At 43.3% G+C, this 19335-nt stretch overlaps 1 protein-coding gene across 1 annotated transcript in view; it reads left to right on the forward strand.

The window, feature by feature from the left end:
- Positions 1 to 12853, forward strand: part of SH3D19 (SH3 domain containing 19) — a 77804-nt gene extending 64951 nt beyond the window's left edge. The window contains exons 13-21 of the mRNA XM_018565150.1: positions 125 to 265; positions 605 to 671; positions 2797 to 2927; positions 4711 to 4766; positions 4905 to 5098; positions 5457 to 5503; positions 6947 to 7133; positions 9820 to 9914; positions 12310 to 12853. Coding sequence (XP_018420652.1) covers positions 125 to 265; positions 605 to 671; positions 2797 to 2927; positions 4711 to 4766; positions 4905 to 5098; positions 5457 to 5503; positions 6947 to 7133; positions 9820 to 9914; positions 12310 to 12417 — 1026 coding nt within the window. The 3' untranslated portion in view covers positions 12418 to 12853. The remainder of the gene's footprint in view (positions 1 to 124; positions 266 to 604; positions 672 to 2796; positions 2928 to 4710; positions 4767 to 4904; positions 5099 to 5456; positions 5504 to 6946; positions 7134 to 9819; positions 9915 to 12309) is intronic.
- Positions 12854 to 19335: the final 6482 nt, after the last annotated feature.

The raw sequence follows: 19335 nt of genomic DNA on the forward strand, positions 1-19335 counted from the left end.
TATATAATCTTTCTGTGACTGAGCTTCTTTCGCTCATTTGTGGAAGCATACTGTAACATTAATATTTAGCGGTGTGTTTGTGTTTATGTTAAACGTAATACTTGTATTGTCTCTACACATACAGCGAGGAGACGTGTTGGTGATGCTGGAACAGGCAGATAACCATCACATCCATTGCCAGAAAGGAGGTATAACAGGGGATGTTAAAGTGACCAACATGAAGATCATTACACCCTTAGAAGACAGTATGGAAAACCGAAAGAAAGTAAGCAACATCCTAATACTTATTCATTTACTTCATTTACCTGTCAGGTGAGCAGCATATCAAGGTGTTACATGGCGGGTTTAAGAGTGGGCATTCTTAAAGAGACATCTGCCTGTATCTATAGGCAAAAGAAGTCAGTACTGTTCAAAAGAAAGGCAAAAACCTATATATATATTTTTACTTTAGGGACAGAACGCCAAGTTTCTGGAAGATTCCTTTTTTTTGTTTTTTAAATCCTCAGGCTTTGTAAATGACTGATAATTACCAGCATACTAGTATTTTACATTGAAGATGGCTTTAATATTAAACCTTGCTTTATGGTTCTTCTCTTGTTTTAAGGATGTGTTGCCTAGAATGGAGGACAGCCATACTCCTCATGCACTGGTGCTACATGATTATGCAGGAGGTAAGTATAGTACCTTATGTAAAGTACCTTATGTCACATTAACATGCTGATCAGTCCTTGAAAAAAAAATATCAGCTGGTCGTCTGTCAATTTTTAATATATTCTTTGTTATTAACAGATTACACAGAAAGGAATAGAGCATCTGTGTTATTTCTAACCATATTGTAGCTATCGCATTAGCTGTTTGTGTTTTTAAAGCCCATGATACTTGCAAGCAGGGCTCAAAATTTTCACTCGCCTGCTCGCATTTGGCGAGTAAAAATAAGGTGAGGGCGAGTGGAAATTTGGGTCTCCAAGTACCGGTCCGCGGGCCAGCTCCGGCCCGCGAGCCGGTACTATGTGGCCCACAGCCAGCTGACATGTCAGGCACACGGTCGCAGACCGCGTACCTGACTTGCGGGAGCAGCACCACGGTCTGCATCTGTGTCAGATGCAGACCGCAGAGCAGCTCCTATCGCCCCCGGCTTCCTTCGGCTGGAGCTCTGACAGTTCTGAGCTCTGGCCGAAAGAAAGAATATATGCGAGCAGGATCGATCCCTGGCTATCTGGGGGTGGTGGTGAGGTCTGCTGCAGGCCTCTCTAATCACTCACAGATAAACCAAGGATTGATCCTGCTCACAGCCTCCCCCGGCAAAACCCACAACTATCGTACGATAATCGGCAGGTATATGGACACCTTTAGTGTATGTGTATATTAGGCCCCATTCACACCTACAGTTTATTTCAGGTGTGATTAGAGATTCCTGCGTCAGGAACTTGCGTTTTCCTGCAGCATTAATCCCTAATCTGCCATTTACAAGCGGCAACTATCATAAGATAAGAATTATCATAAGATTATTTAAGAGGTTGTGTTTAGGGGCGGAGTTAAGGCCGGGGCAGGGTAAGGGTTAGGTGGGGCAACTGGTGGCTAGTGACTCTTAAGGCCTGGCTAGTAGCTCAGGACTTGAAATTTTGAGCCCTGCTTGCAAGGTTTCATTAGTGACAAATTAAGTAAGGGGCATTTCACTAAGCAAACCTCATAATCTGGCCTTGGAGGTGAATAGTGTTAGGAAGGTTGTAGACAAGTATGTATATGCAATGCTCCTGATTTGAATATCACAATAATCCGGCTGTCTGTGATCTCACATCACTGTGGGGGTGATAACTAGCATACATGGCAGATTGAGGTGCTCTTTAGAATATAAGGAGATTTTCTGAATTTATGAATGGGACTTGCAGAAGAGAAGAATCAAAGTACTGCACATCACACTGCATAAGTACTAATACAATGGCAGTGCCTGATGCAGAAAGATGGATTAAAACCTGTGCTGATATTTCCCCACTTTGTCTTCAGTCTGTTTTGTGGCTGATATTGTTAGATATTTCAAGTGAACCTTTACCCCCTTTCACTAAAAATCACATCAGCGTGCAGCTCTGCATACTAATATGAAATCAACTTACATTCATTAGTTAATCACATTTTTTCTTTTTCTACTTCCTGGTCCTCTTTGGCATTAATGATGAAGCCTGTGCCTAAATGATGCTTCTTGGAAAGGTTACATCAGCAGAGCATTGCTGGGAAATCTCATTTGTAATTTCATGAGATCTCAGGGAAAGGTATTTTCCTCCCCCTGAGATGATGTGCATGGTCACATGTCCTAATCACACGTGACAGAGTTCCAGGAAGTAAGGGGAGATCTATTAATCTGCCCTTAATTAAAATGGCTGCTGTGAGAAGAATGGGAAGGAAAAGAAAAATAAGGATTGTAAAGAATAAAAATCCTGCATTTTCTAGACCTATCTACTTACAATTACTAACATTTCTAAAGGTGTCTTTGTTGTCATTACAAAGATATGGGTAAAGTTCCTCTTCCTCTTTAAACCCTACATCAACAGATACTCCTCTTCTGGTAGTTACTATTATTGGCTACATATGGGCACCTTTGTTTTTATTTCTTCGTGCAAGTCAATGTGAATGAATGGTAAATGTAAAACACACATGGTAAACGTCTGACAAATTACATCAGAAACTAAGTCCATAGCCCTAAACCATTTGTGTAATTAGGTATGCTTTGCAGTATGAATGTTTGTGTTTTTCATAGCGATGTCAATGTGTGCTAACAGACATTTTTGTGTAAATGTTTAGAACATGACGATGACCTAAGCCTGAGCACAGGGGAGATTGTATACCTGCTGGAGAAGGTAGACAAGGAGTGGTACAGAGGAAAGTGTAAAGGAAACACTGGTACATTTCCTGCCAATCATGTCAGAGTTGTGGTAGGTGATAACATGTGGCTGCCATGTGATACATTATAAGAGATGTACAGGAGCAGGCTTAGCTCTTGTCTGTCTGTCTGTATTTGGACAAATTTTACTCCATCAGTGATTATAATTGCAGTACACATTGACTTTCAGACAGTATCCGCTTTGTGATAACATTGGTGGAAAGTGTCAGTTTTGTCCTCTGTAATCCGCACTAGAGAACTGACAGCTGGAATCTGACTGGTTATTATTGTTCCAACCAATAAGATTCTGGGGTTATTTTCAACAAAATGATTAACACATGGAAACATTAGACGGATTACACATGCTGTAGGTAGACAAACATTTTCCAACATAAAACCTTTTTGTAATATCTGGGAAAGAGGCTTGGATATATTTCTGACAATACAATGCAAATGTACAGGGGGACCTGTTATGAGAGGCTTGCATAGGCTGATTCTGCTGACCACCCTCTGCAAATGCTAGTTTAGTTGCCAAGCAAATCCTCTTGCTTCAATACTTTGAGTGTCTGACCCAGAACGAGTATCCAGCAAGGTATGCCATCTCCTGATCTCTATACCTGTGATCTCCATACAGTGATTTAGATGCTATTGAAGTTAAGGGGTCAGCAAGACATCCAAATAACTAGCATTTCAGTAGAAAGTCCCAGTAGCGTCTTCCAGACGGCGCCCTATAATCCAAGAAGAAAATTGTATTACTCTCCAGTGAAATCATGATATTTTTAAAGAAATACTAGGGTTGCCCCGATACTGTTTTTTCGGTTACGAGTACGATATTTTTTTCCGGTACTTGCCGATACTGGTGCCGTGTGCCCCGATTTCAGGAAGTCGGGTAGCGGATCATGACCCGCTGCTCGGCTTCCTGATTGCCTGGGAAGCCGGTGTTCTATCGTAAGAACACAGGCTTCACTTGTTGAGGCTGCCTGGCTTCGTGACTAATCAGGAAGCCGGGCACCGGGTCATGAGTTGCCATCCGGCTTCCTGATTGGTCAGGAAGCCAGGCTGTCTAGCAAGAAGTGATGCCGGCTTCCTAGCCAATCACGAAGCAGGGCAGGACGTCATGACCCGCTTCTCTGCTTACTGATTGGCTAGGAAGCCGGGTTCACTTGTTGCCAGGCAGCCTGGCTTCCTAACCAATCAGAAAGCCGGGCGGCACGACATGACCCGCCTCCCAGCTCCCTGATTGGCTAGGAAGCCGGCTCCACTTGTTCCTAGGCAGCCTGGCTTCCTGACCAAGTAGGAAGCTGGGAGGCGGGTCATTACGTGCTGCACGGCTTCCTGATTGGCTAAGAAGCCAGGATGCCTAGCAACAAGTGAAGCTGGCTTCCTAGCCAGTCAGGAAGTCGGGAGGTGGGTCATAACACACTGCCCGGCTTCCTGAGTGGAAAGGAAGCCGGTTCCATGCTCTCTCGGCACTGCCTGTCAGAGGGAGACCTCCCTCTGACCGGAAGTTCCGGTATCAGGAAAGGAATCGGAGCATTTGGGCAAGTATGTGTACTCGCCCAAATACTCGGTATCAGCATCAATACTAATACTAGTATCGGTATCCGTGCATCCCTAGTAAATACAATTGGCAAGATTCTTTTTATGTATTGTGATTTGTTTACAATACATAGATTTATGTAATATAAGTACATGTGTTTAGACAACAGCACTTAATATTATAGCTGATTGTAGCTTTATCACCCACTGTACTAATGTAATACACTGCCCTCTGCTGGCTGCAGTGTACGGAAAGTAACATTGACATACATGGTGTCTCTCCATCTGTTCCTAAGGTTGATGTTCCAGAAAGATTAAATCCGAAGAGACACTCTTCAGCATCTCTCATAAAGTAAGCAAGATGATTTTATCATTACCTATTTTGCACACTCTTTAAGAGCCAATAAGTATTCTAACATCTCTGAGTGTCCTCATTTTACTCAGAAAGAGTGATAACTTCTCATCACTAATATGTGATTGGTTCTTCCAGGGGCCCACAGTGTGTGGCACGATTTGAATTCATAGGTGATCAGAAAGATGAACTGAGCTTCAGTGAAGGCGATACAATTGTCCTCAAAGAATACATTAATGAGGAGTGGGCCAAAGGGGAGCTACGAGGACACACAGGGATCTTTCCAATCAATTTTGTTGAAATTATAGAAGACTTACCAGCTAAGATGTCAGGTAATTATGTGATGGATGGTTATTTTTGAACAGGGAAACAGGAAGGAAATGGAAATAATTGACTTGCTGTGAAAAAAAACACTTGCATGATTTTTCCACTGTCTTATTGGCCTTCTAATTTAATAAGACAGTGAGAAAACAATCATAATGATGTAAATTCACTAACACATAGCAGCCAGATGTCACCGTTTTATCAGTTTAGTTCAGCACTATGAAGGATGATTGCTGATTGGTTGCCATGAAATAAAGCTGTTTGTTTTATGATATAAACCATATGAGCTCTTTTTCCCTTCTAGTTGCAGCGTTTGTTTGTTCGACTGCTTGACTTATCTTTCAGTTTTCCCATTTGTCCCCCTAGATGTTCGGGATTCACATAAGATTAAATTGCCTGGATTATCATCACAGGTATGTGTTTTGGGCTCTCCACAGAACATAGATTGTGGGCTAAAAGAGAGGACAATGTTGTGAGTTTACCAGAAAATACAGTATAAGACTCAAATAGTCATCGAATGTAAATTGTACGTGTTTATGGTAAATCAAATGCTTCATCTATTGTATGGCTTTATTTCCCAATATGGAGATAATCATGAAACCTTTTTGGGAAAATCTTACAGAAAAAACATTAAGCATTTCAAAACGTCCATGTATCTGCTGTTTGACGTGCTTTAAAATCAGTATAGCAAAAAAAAATTGAGTCCAGTTATGTGTTCAGTTAAATCCATAAATGTAATTTTTTATGATAAATAAAATGACCTGCTGGAAAGTTGTATGACAGGCGGGTTGTTTATAGCAGAAGAGACTGTAAGCCAAAAATCTCCTACCTGCCTGTCAGCAATTTTTCTGTGCACTGAACCACGTATGCCGAGATGAAGTAACTCCCGTGTGCATGTACGGGAGTTGCATCATTCTGGCCGACCAGTAAACAGGCCAAAGATGCCAAACCCAGAAGATGGCTGGGAGAAGATGGCAGCATTATTACTGGAGGTAAGGGAGGACAGCACAGTACTGGAGGGGATCGTTTACAAGGTGCGTGGGCATATTAGCACATTATGGCAAACACCTCCAAGGGGCTTTTATTTAGAAAAAAAAGATGAAAAAAAACACTCCACTTGACTCTTGTCATTGATCTCCTATAATCCTCTGCACAGCAGCCCTCGTACAATCAGAGAGTTGTTGCTTTGTACTGTGTGAATAAGAACGTATTTTCAGGAGGCAACAACATGGGAGTGATCGTCTGACAGACTGGGATGAGTCCTGGAACAGGCTGTATTGCTTAACCACACATACAATATATGCAGTGAGGTCTAGGAAGTGGCTCTACAGTATAGCATGATACAGAATAAAAACATCCTATGACGAATCCTTTTTGGCATATATTTATTTAAACTTCTCAGTATATCTGTTTGTTTGGAGTTTAGCCTTAAAGGGTGATGTTTTTACAGCTTTTAAAGTGGACCTATCGACTACACATATTGATACATTCAAACTATACCTGAGCAGATACAGCAGAATACTAAAATGAGCTGCTTTGTGTTTTACAACTGTATACATACAGTATACTATAGCAACATATTCATGAGACTACCATCATCCAAGCAAATGAGGGTGATTAACCAATGTACTAGCAAAGAGGACCATTGTGCCCTCACTATGGGCTCTGTGTATTCACATGCAATTTGGATATTCTATCGTCTCTCGTTACACAAGATGGTATATTTCATCGTTGACTGTTCTCATCAACACGTACTGTATATTGTTAGTGATTGTTAATTGGAGGTATTTTTTTACAACAAGAAGAGACGACCTTTTGCTTTCTATTAATCTGGTTCCCTGTGATTCTTGTTCCAGCAAAACCAGTTATCCGGTGATTGGTGTGAAGCACTGTATGATTTTGCTGCAGAGGCAGATGAAGACCTGCCCTTCAAGAAAGGAGACAAGATCCTGATTGCAGAACGGCTAGACCTGGAGTGGTACAAAGGAAGACTGAATGGCAGAGAAGGAATTCTGCCAGCTGCGTTTGTACAGATCTGCTCAGGTAAAGATTGAGATTTAAATGCCACTCAAATTATGAACATAAAAACCTGTAGTTTGAAGCGGACCTTTACACTCAAATTCTACCAATGCATCACCCTATGTATGATGATTAATAATAACATACACGTCAGCTGTAAAATGCTGTTATTATGAAATACTTACGCTTGCAGAGCATTCACTTCCTGCTTTGAAAGGGCAAAATGGCTTCAGTTTGCCAAAGTAATGCCCACAGGGATTGCCTTGTCATCAGCAGAGCATTGCTGGGAAATCTCATCTGTAATCTCATGAGATCTCAGGGAAAGGCATTTTCCTCCCCTGAGATGATGCCCATGGTCACATATCCTAGTCACATGTCTAGTCATCTGTGATCAGAAATCCAGGGAGTAAAAGGAGAGCTAATCCGCCCTTAGTAAACATGATCACTATCAGAAGACTGGGAAAGTAAAGAGAAATAAGGAATGCAAAGAATACAAAGCTGGCAATTATCTGTAAGTATGTGTTCGTAGATTGTCATTACTAAACATTTCCAAAGGTGCCTTTGTTGTTAGTTTAAGGATTTGGGTAAAGGTCCGCTTTAACCAAAGGAATGACAATTGTATTTTTACAAAACATCTTCCTCTCCACTTGTAGAAATGTACTAAACTGTGTCATAGATACTTGTATAAATTCTACTGCAGCCAGTCAGTGCAGCATATTTTTTTATATATATATATATAATTTAATACATTCATGTTAGTATAATCATCTGGCAGTCTCCGGCCACCTAAATTAGGACCCGGAGACTGCCAGATGACCCCGCTCGGAGCGCCGCACACCGGAGCAGCAGTGACGCGACGCTCGGCGAGGTAAGTAAGATGACGCGCTGACTCGAGTATAAGCCGAGGGGGGCACTTTTCACCAAAAAAAATGGGCTGAAAATCTCGGCTTATACTCGAGTATATACGGTACTAAATATTCCACGGTCAACTGTTAGGTATTATAACAAAGTGGAAGCAACTGGGAACAACAGCAACTCAGCCATGAAGTGGTAGGCCACGTATAATGACAGATCAGGGTCAGCGCATGCTGAAAAGCAAAGTGCGCAGAAGTGGCCAACTTTCTGCAGAGTCAATAGCTACAGACCACCAAACTTCGTGTGGCCTTCAGATTGGCACAACAACAGTGCGTAGAGAGCTTCATGCAATGGGTTTCCATGGCAGAGCAGCTGCATCCAAGCCTTACATCACCAAGTGCAATGTAAACTGTTGAATGCAGTGGTGTAAATCACGCTGCCACTGGACTCTAGAGAAGTGGAGACGTGTTCTCTGGAGTGACGAATCACGCTTCCCTGTCTGGCAATCTAATGGACGTGTGTGGTTTTGGCGGTTGCCAGGAGAACGGTACTTGCCTGACTGCATTGTGCCAAGTGTAAAGTTTGGTGGAGGGGGGATTATGGTGTGGGGTTGTTTTTCAGGGGTTGGGCTTGGCCCCTTAGTTCCAGTGAAGGGAACTCTTAAGGCATTAGCATACCAAGACATTTTGGACAATTTCATGCTCCCAACTTTGTGGGAACAGTTTGGGGATGGCCCCTTCCTGTTCCAACATGACTGCGCACCAGTGCACAAAGCAAGGTCCATAAAGACATGGATGAGCGAGTTTGGGGTGGAGGAACTTGACTGGCCTGCACAGAGTCCTCACCTCACCCTGATAGAACACCTTTGGGATGAGTCAGAGCGGAGACTGCGAGCCCGGCCTTCTCCTCCAACATCAGTACCTGACCTCACAAATGCGCTTCTGGAAGAATGGTCAAACATTCCCATAGACACACTCCTAAACCTTGTGGACGCCTTCCCAGAAGAGTTGAAGCTGTTATAGCTGCAAGGGCGGGCCAACTCAATATTGAACCCTACGGGCTAATACTGGGATGCCATTAAAGTTCATGTGCGTGTAAAGGCAGGCGTCCCAATACCTTTGGAGGCATCGGCATACCAAGACATTTTGGACAATTTCATTCTCCCCAACTTTGTGGGAACAGTTTGGGGCCTGTTTGGCCCCTTCCTGTTCCAACATGACTGTGCTATTATCCCACAATGCATTGAGTTCTGTGAATGAAGGAGGAGATTCTGTCATTCAACTGCTTTCTACTCCATTCAGAAGAAGCAGTAGCAGAAGATTTTGACTGCAGATCACCACGCCCACCTCTTATCCTTATAACAAATGGGTGGGGGGAGTGTTCTGTAGTTCAGAGATAAACTGGGCAGGACTTATGACATTGTTTGAGATCTCAATGCAGCACAGCAGAGCACAAGTTAGTGCATTAGATTTCTGGCAGTAAGAACTGGTATTCTTTGCAATTAATACCAAAATGTATTCAGTGGTATATTTATTAGACTGAAGGGGAGCAAATAAGAGAAGTTCATGTTTAGGTTTTGCATTCACTTTAACTTTAGGAAATTTGGGGAATGGCAGCTTGGACTAGCTCGCATATGGCACTGGGATTCACCAGTTACACGTATCTTCTCTTTTAGCAGCAGAAGTTTCAGACCGTTAGTAGGAACCTCTTTAGCTTCTAAAATATTAAACCAGTAAGCTGCCTCTGTTGTTTTTAATAGGTTGGTGCTTTCAGTATATGCTGTTGTATGTCACATGGTAGATTATTGCTCATTGACATGTGGAGTTGACAAAAGTCTTATTTTTATGTTTTGCAGGACCAACAGCACGGCAAACTCAGGGAGGAAAACTTGGAAAGGCTCGGGCACTTTATGACTTCTGTGGGGAGAATGACGATGAACTTTCATTTAAGGTACATAAGAAGCTCTTATTCAGAAATAGTTGTAATGCCCCGCACATTTTTTTGAGATTTCCGCATAAAGCCCTGGGTGGTCTAAACTAATTCTGTCCTTATCTGACACTATTGAAAGCTGTGTTTGTTAGACTTGCATAGTAACAGGTCATGTTGTTCAGGGATTTACAGCAGGATAAATTGCTGTACTGCACAGTTTTTTGAAGGCCACTGGTTTGTCCACACACCCATTGCACAGCTTGTGTTGAAACCATATAGATTCCTGATTGGCCATACTACAAAGGCTTTTTTTACTCAAAAATATTAATAGAAATTATAACTTAAAGTAATGTTTTGGGTAGAGAAGGGAATGGCTAAAAAACCAGGTCAGGTTTTTGTGCTTTTATCTGCATCCCTTTTCAACAGTTTTTCCTAGGAACTCACCCAAATGCTCCGATACCTTCTCCGTTACCGGAACTTCTGGCCAGAGGGAGATTTCCGTGAGGGAACATGGAGCCAGCTTTCCAGCCAATCAGGAAGCCAGCTCTATTCTGATTGGCCAGGAAGGTCGGCTTCCCTGCCAATTATCATGGAGCTGGCCAAACAGCATGGAGCCAGCTTCCCAGCCAATCAGGAGGCCATGCAGCGGGCAATGACACGCCTCCCGGCTTCCTGATTGCCCGGGAAGCCGGCTCCATGCTAGCGGAAGTGTCGGTATCGGCGAGTACAGACAGATAAAAATTGGTACTCGTTACCGAAAAACCGGTATCTGTGCATCCCTAGTTTTTCTTAACGTCCTATCTCAAGATGAGGAAATGTGAGAAGATCTCTCCAAAGGAAAGAAAATTCTATCTTAGACAGTTGTCCTTAGTGGAAGATTTCCCGTCTATTCCTGTTCCAGTGACAACTCAAAAATCTAGATTTTCTCTCAGTGAGAGTAGTTATTTGTAGGGACAGCCACAGGGTAAGCCCAGACCTGAGCTCCTCTGAGCCGAGGAGTAAGCTTCTTTCACTGCCACTCAATCAGCTGCACCTGGGGAATTCCCTGTCCACAACTGCACATGAGCAAAGGGGCAGGATGTTGTGACATCATTGACCTTGTATCAGCAATGATGTCAGCGCAAGCATCTCATACCTTTTGTTTATGTCCCGCTTCTGATTGGGCTGATGACCCCATGTCTCTTCTGGGTTCAGGGGAGCTCAGGTTCGGACCAGGTTCAGTCCCCTGGGCTTATCCCCAGCCATCAGTAAAAATAGAAAGGGTGAAGCCCAAAAGAGACACAGACAGCAATAAAACTTTAAAAAGGAGATCCCTTGGCACACTTTCAAGCTAGCCAGAAAAAAAAATAAAAAAATCTGTTCAACTACTCGGGTTAAAAAAAGAGGTTTTAGTTGCATATACAGTATTTACAAATAAGCTTGCACATTGAGGTGTCAAGGCTGCTTTGATAAGTCTGGTCCCTAACTCTACACTGTTGGAGTTTACCATCTATGGGACATATATAGAAATAAATAGAGCATACTTACCTGGAGGCAATATAGAGATGTCACCAGCACACCAGACTCCTTCAAGGATAGTCAATCGTGAATGTATTCAAAACTTATGTCAAGTACACAAGCGCTTTCGGGACCACACAGGATCCCTTCATCAGGCATAACAGTGACCTCACTGACCTCACTGCTATGCCTGATGAAGGGATCCTGTGTGGTCCCGAAAGCACTTGTGTACTTGACATAAGTTTTGAATACATTCACGATTGACTATCCTTGAAGGAGTCTGGTGTGCTGGTGACATCTCTTTATCGTCTGCAATTGGCGGCGCCATCCGCGGTCATTCCAAGCACCCTTCCCCATATTCTGGGTTGTCCAGTAAGTACGGTAGTGCAACAAACCTTTCTCTTCATTACCTGGAGGCAGCCTCATCCTCAAAGGTACAGCCACACACCAACAGCCTAGACATCGCCTATGCACTATACCATTGTGATCTGTTTGACACTAGCAAAAAAAGAAAGGTGCACATGGACAGGGCAATATAAAAAAAAAAACAAAACTGTTAAATAAATACCTAACACCTAACCTTCTCTACTTTATCCAAAATGAAAAAGTCAAATGTATCTCTAGATACACATTAAGTAGGGATTAGGCAAACGGAGAAAGAGCATAATACAAGAATACATAGAGAGCAATGGTACATCTTTGAATGAGATACAGTGTTATAGAACATTGAGTTGAGCAGTGGTGCGTAACAACTGCTAAAACTTCTGTGTTGTGAGAATTTCGATGTTTGATATTGTCAGTGTTATCACTGCTTGTCAGTATATAAAGAGAGACAGAGATGACTTACTCGTGAGCAGTCAGACTGTAGGAAGTATGCAGAGGATGTCACACAGTTCATGGTTTTCTTTCCTCCTCCCAGGTAGGCGACCTAATCTCCTCGCTGGAATCAGTGGATGATGACTGGATGAGCGGTGAACTCAATGGAAAGACAGGAATTTTCCCAAAGAACTTTATTCAGAGATGTTAGCAGTATGCAGCGGACATTGCATTGTACCCTCTCACAAAACAAACTATCACCTTCGGTGCCAACTGAACTTTTTATATCTTAGGTATAATGTGTGAGATTTTTGCACTATGTTTTTGTTCCCTTTGTTCCCCTTTTTTAATTTTAGAAAAGAACATGTTTTGTTCTGGTCTCTGTATGCGCTGTTTACCTGATTGTTCTATAGGAATACATCCTATCGAGCCCACCATGTTCAGTACATATCACAGGCCATGTGGCATTGCACACGGCTTAATGGAGAATGTCCCTTTTGAAGTCGCCAGGAATCCCCGACCTGTCTTCTACCATAAAGGATCACTACAGGATAAGGGTCTGGAAGGGAACTTGGCTAGGGTTACAGCTGACTAGCCTGGGGGAGGGCTGTGTATAATATGCTTTTGTGTTTGTATTTTTTTGTGTGTTTGTAAGAAAGTGTGATAACATCAGAATGATGATCACTGCTTTCAGAAAATACAGTGTCAATGCTAGCTTAGTGCATTCCATGGTGTTTAGTGCTGTTACATGGGCCAGGTTACTAGCTAGAAGTAGCCACCATCCATTTAGTGCCTATGTACAATACTTTGACATGTCAATGAATGCCCCTCCATGTCTAAAACAGTGCATAATGTTTTTTTATGATTACCTTCACCTATTCCATCTTGTTGAAAAGTTCCTTTAGTAGACGTTCTAGACTTTGCTTGTGTTGTTCTTTGACCAGTAAGGCTCTTTTCATGCTTCAAGAACCAGCCAGAACAGACACGCCTTCATGCAAGAACTACCCCACTATCCTTATGTAGAGCAAAGATTTATCTTCTATGTTTTTGTTTGGAATCCGTCACAAAGCCAAATTCCTCTCTCGGAAGCCTCTGATGCAAGATGGCATTCCCAAACTCGTGTGCCGTTTTCACAGCGGCAGCTTTCCTCACTGTGGAGCCGAACAGGTTCAGCTTCACCGCCGTAGTAGTATTATGTAAAATGAATGAGTGTTTTGCTACTTCTATCAGAGGCTTCTGATACCGTTTGTTCAGTACGTTTCCCTTGAAACTCTTTCTTATGCTGGTTTTCCCGCACAGAACTTTCTTTATTGGGGGCTGCCGTGCTTTATCTTGTCAGGTCTTTACTGTAGTTCTAAGATATGGAGTGGTTACCCAGAGAGGATTAGCTTGTTCTGTATCTGGACTCTATAACTTAATAGGAAAATAGGCAGAAGCCTTTAACGTTGTTCCAAAAGCTTAAAGTGTCTAGACTTGTTACTTTCAGTCGTTTTGTTGCCATCAAATCCGCCAAACCAAGGAACGGCAGCAGGCTGTATTGGACTGCTGCTCTCTGTGCAAGAACCTGTGGTCTTGATTGGTGCACTGTATTACAGTGGCCTGTTACCTATTTCTTGGATTAACAGCCAGGGGTGGGGAGCACCATGAGACTGAAAGCGGTAAGACTTGACAATTTAAGCCTTCGAAACAATATGAGGACTTGTGTCAACAGGCTTTTGGTCGCTTCAAGTTCCTATACAAGGTTATGGAAATGTAAAACCTGCAGGTCAAGTACAAGTCTGAGGCCCCGTTCACATTGAGCGATTTATCGCGCGATTTTTGTAGCGATATCGCTCATATTTCCGCACTATATCGCTCTATGTAGCTTCACCAATACATTTCAATGTAGCTGTTCACATCTCGTCGCTCAATGTCGCTCAATATCGCTCAATATCGCTTGTAGCTGGTCGCTGGTAGCTTGTCGCTTCTACATGACCCTTTTTTAGAGCGATTTTGAGCGATATTGCTCCTGATTGCATACAGCCCAATAGGAAGAAGTCGCGCGATACGTCGCTCAATGTCGCTCGTCGCTCAATGTCGCTCAAAGTAGCGCGATTTCCATGTCGCTCAGTGTGAATGGGGTCTAAGGCTAATGGCGCGAACAAGCCCTCAAGGAGGGCAACTGCAGGTCAAACGCACCGGCCCACGAATGATTTCAGAAGTGTCTTAAACTGATGTCAAATGTATGCCATCGAAACAAGCACAAAGCCCGCCAACACAGACCTTTAAAAGTGTCTGCCTACTTTCTGGCTTGAGTTCAACTGGGCTTTGAAAGGGCCCACAGGGATTAATATTACCGCATGAAAACTTTGTTTCCAAGGTTCCTTCCCCAATGCCCATGATGCTGAGCTACAAAAGTGCAGTAAATTCACACAATGGCATATGTGACAACACATGCAATAGTATCATAGCTGCAAGTTACTGCATGTGCATAGGTGCAAACCAGCCCCTAGTGTGCAGGAGACTAGGAACAGAGGGCAATTGTAATCACTGCAGCCCCCAAACAGGTAAGTTTAGAAGAAAATAGCAACCATGTCACCTAACATATTTGTAAGTGTAAAGTATATTCTAGTTCTTTATGCTTCGCAATAAGGTAGAGAAGCATCGATTTATCTGCCTTTTGGTGCTTGAAGAAGCACTTTATGTCTCCATGACATAAATCCTAGACGCACACTCTGCCCAGATTGCAGAACAGAGGGGACGATTCTGTAGATTCTCTAAGCAAATGGCCTCAACGGTTAAGCAGATATACAAGCCTCCAGCAGCTTGACTACGTAGCAATCCTCCTGGCCAAGACACGCTGCTTTATACATCGTCATGTTCCGTCTTCAGGCAGTAGACAATTGCTAAGTGCATTTCTATAGATTTGTTTTTTTAGTGGAGTATCTTGTTTCATTATAACTTTCCAGTGGAATAAGGCAAGTTTTGGAATGAATGTTTAAGCTTGCTTGATTCACAAAGCTTTGAAACAGGTGTACAATGCTTTATCCAAATAATGGCAAAACGCATCATGTACTTGCTTCATGAACACAAGCTGCGCTTCTTCAAAAAAGGTGCAAAAATGAACTTTGAACACCCATATACAGGGTAGATCCGTGGGATTTGTTTCTAATCATTCCTTTATTAGACTCTCTGTGGTCCTACTTTTTATGAAGACTTATTTTGTACTACGGTGAAAGATATTCTGATGTAAAATAGAAAAAAAAAAATGTGTCATAAATATGGGGAGTGCATGGAGTCATACTTAAAGTACAATTTCACAACTGAATGTCTTTTCCATTCATTGTAAATGTGAGATGGCTTCATCTGTGTCTCCTCTCATACTGTCATTTTCTGCATCTGTATCACTAAGATGAGTTTGCAGATGCGGTGACTGCCTAACCCTGTCCCATGTGTCCTATCTTCAGTCATACAAACAGCAATGCACTTTAAGGAACCCGATTGCTCTCCCTAGACTCTGAGATTGTAAGATGTGCAGGTGGTAAATGTACAATGCCTTTGCTGACTACAAAACATTTAAGAGGCCTGTAAGACAAGTATGCTTTGTTTAGAATCTTTCATTGGGCAAGTATACATTACTGGAACGCTACATAATAAAAACAAATATTTATAATATATCAGTGTTCTGTCTTTGCATTCATTTGGCTAAATTCAAGGTTACCAAAAATACAACCAATACAAACATCTCTACTCCAGCTGGGAAAAATTCAAATGCATCACCCCACAGCAGGTCTTTAAAGGAGAACTATGAGCTTTTTAGTTCTCCTCAGGGTCACGGGAGGACATAAACTAGCGTCCTCCCGTGACCCAAAGCTCAGTATATCGCCAGCTACAGCTCGCGGTAAACTGAGACCGCCGCAGCCGTGACGGATCCCGACATTACTGTCAAGATCCACCCAGCTGCATGATTGACAGCTGGCTCTGCCTATGTAGAGGCAGAGCCTGCTGTACCCGCCCCCTACCTCGTTTGTTCCCCCAGTCAGCGATGGTGGATTCCTACAGAGGAGGGGGGGAATCTCTGCAGGGAGCCATGAATGACAGTCACAGCTCTCTGCAGAAAGATGATCAAGAAGTGAGCGAGCGACGGTATATGTTTCGCTCACTCCCCGATCTACTGAGCCGACATGTGACAGTTTCATTGTCATACGTCAGCTCGAACTATGAAGTTGAGTGAAAATCACTTACCTCATAGTTCTCCTTTAAAAGAAAAACTCCCCCAGTCCCTGGTGTTGTCCCCTGCAGGCCTATTCATCTATTGATGCGGCACTGCTTCTCTTCCAGGTTTAGCGAGGGCCATAGTCCTTCAACCCACTTCCTTCAAGCACCAAGATCCCACCCAAGGCTCACGGGACTGCTGCAGAGCACAGCGTCACGTCATTATGTGGCAGCATTTAGGATCTACCGACCAACAGAGGAAGAGCACCCATGATTTTACCAGACCTAGCTGAAGACTCCTGTATAAAAGGTAAGTATACATTTTTTTTAAAGGCTTCAGTAGTGCTCATGTGTGAGGAATAGGTGGAGATTGTTGGGTTTTAAAGTTAAATTCCAAGCCAATGGCTGAAAACGTATATAAATTAGCTGTTATCTGGCATAGGATTTGTATTCCTGTCCATCCAATTTTGTAAGAAAGAATGACATAGGGACAGAGAAATACACTGAGGGGAGGGACTCAAGAAAAAGCTTTTATGGTAAGTACAAAAATCTTAACCAACTCCCAAATCAGAGCTAGATGGATAGAAACTCTCTGCAAGACAGGAACTTCCATGACCAGGGGAAGGACAGAGGATCAAAGTGATGTTTCAGAGCAGGACAAAGAGAGCCACTGCCAAGGGAAAACACCTGACTGAAGGAGCAATAGGCCCCCTCCAATGAGAAATGGGGAGCAATCCGCCAAACAGATGGAAAAGGCACAGTACCAAAATAATAGTAAACACAGACTAACGAAGAAGGATTTGCTGGGCCCAGACCCGGAAGGGCCACACATTTCTGGATACACCATGTGGGCTAATGCTTCTTCATTGGAAGTGTATAGGTTACAAGACTTTTCTAGCAGGTTGGTTTATCTACGCAGACTCAGCTATATCAGGATGGTACTCTTAAAAGCTTTATCCAATTGTGCTTTTGAATTTCCTTTGAAACGTGTGTGGGTTTTTTTTCCAATAATTACAGATCGGGCATGCCCTGCAAATGCAAACTTTTGGCTGTTTGGTTTGGTTCTCCCCTATCCCTCTAGTAGTGGATACTTTGACTACAGCTGAAAAGACCAATCGTCTGATATCCCTCTCCTACTCTTACCTTACAAATTTATAGCATACTTCCCCTCCCCAAGTAGGTGCAAATGGGAAGAGGATAAAGAAATTTGGGAACCGGTCCTGCAGGTGGCAATGCAGGTAGGTCTCCCTCCACCTGTCACATAAACTAACACATTTGGTTTGTATTCAGCAAGTTTATTATACTCCAGCATTCCTCCATAAGGCTGGGCACACACCTTACAACCATTGCAAGACTTTTGTCTTGCGATGGTTGTAAGGTAATTAAAAAAACCTTTGATCTGCCTATCTTGCATAGGCAGATCGTACTTGCGATGATCGCAAGCCACGCCCCCTGAGGGACGGGCTTCCGATGACCGCAAAGCCGAACAGTGTGCGCTTGCGCACACCGGCCCGTACGGCTGTTATCGTACGGACATGCCACAAACCCGCCGAACGTCGTACGATGCTCGGCGGGTTTTTCGAACATGTCCGTAAGTTTAAAGTCGTGCGACCTTACAGTAGTAGAGGTTGCACGGCTTCCACACACCTTACGATCATCGTACGATTGCGGGATTTCCGGCGATTATCGTACGATTATCGTAAGGTGTGTGGGGACCTTAAGATAGGCCGCCTTGGAGCAGACTCCTGCTGTGCCAAATGTCAGCAACCTCAAGGTGACCTCATACACCTGCTATAGAGATGACCCAAATTGAGGAAATATTGGACATGCTTTTTATAGGCTTGTACTGAAGGTTGATCCTCTTTTGGGATATTTTGTTACGAATGACATGGATGATCATCTGTCCTCAGCGATTCTTTATTACTGTCTAGTAGGATAGTTGTACCCTTTGAAAAACATACTTACTGGCTTTGCAATACTATGACCACGTTTGATTCTACACTGCTCAAATAATTTAGAGAAACACTTTTTAATCAGAGTATAGCATCAAGCCAATGACACTCCTGGGATATTGATCAGGTCAGTTAAGTAGCAGAGGGGGTTGTTAGTAAGTTTCAGCTGCTTTGGTGTTAATGACATTAACAACAGGTGCACTAGATGTGCAACAATGAGACGACCGCCAAAACAGGAAAGGTTTAAGGCCCCGTTCACACCTGACCGTTTTGTAGCGCGTCCTACGCTCGACGAACGCTCTACAAAACGGTCAAAAAAATAAATAGCATTGTAGTCAATGCCCTCGTTCCCACCTAGGCGTATTTCCGCCCGTCCCTAACGCCCTACAAAACGGCCCACGCCTGAAATGGTCCCGGGACTACTTTGGGCCGTTTTGTAGGGCGTTTTCCATTGGGATACAGCCAAGTAGCCATTGGGATACAGCCGTGTGACGGTCGCGCGACAGACGTGCATATTACAATACGCCTAGGTGTGAATGGGGCCTTACAGGAGGCCACTGACATTTTTTTCCCCTAATCATCTTTTTTGACTTTTTCACTAGTTTTACATTTGACTAGTGTCACTACTGGTAGCATGAGGCGATACCTGGACCCTATAGAGGTTACACCGGCATGCCAACTCCTCCAGGATGGCACATCAATACGTGCCATTGCCAGAAGGCTTGCTGTGTCTCCCAGCAGTCTCAAGAGCATGGAGATTTCAGGACACAGGCAGTTACTCTAGGAGAGCTGGACATGGCCGTAGAAGGTCCTTAACCCATCAGCAGGACCGGTATCTGCTCCTTTGTGCAAGGAGCAGCAGGATGTGACTGCCAGAGCCCTACAAAATGACCTCCAGCAGGCCACTGGTGTGAATTTTTCTGACCAATCAGAAACAGACTTCATGAGGGTGGCCTGAGGGCCTGATGGCCCGACGTCCTTTA

The sequence above is a fragment of the Nanorana parkeri genome, unplaced genomic scaffold (assembly GCF_000935625.1).
Source record: "Nanorana parkeri isolate BGI_ZX_2015 unplaced genomic scaffold, ASM93562v1 scaffold818, whole genome shotgun sequence".
In the NCBI taxonomy this organism is placed as follows: domain Eukaryota; kingdom Metazoa; phylum Chordata; class Amphibia; order Anura; family Dicroglossidae; genus Nanorana; species Nanorana parkeri.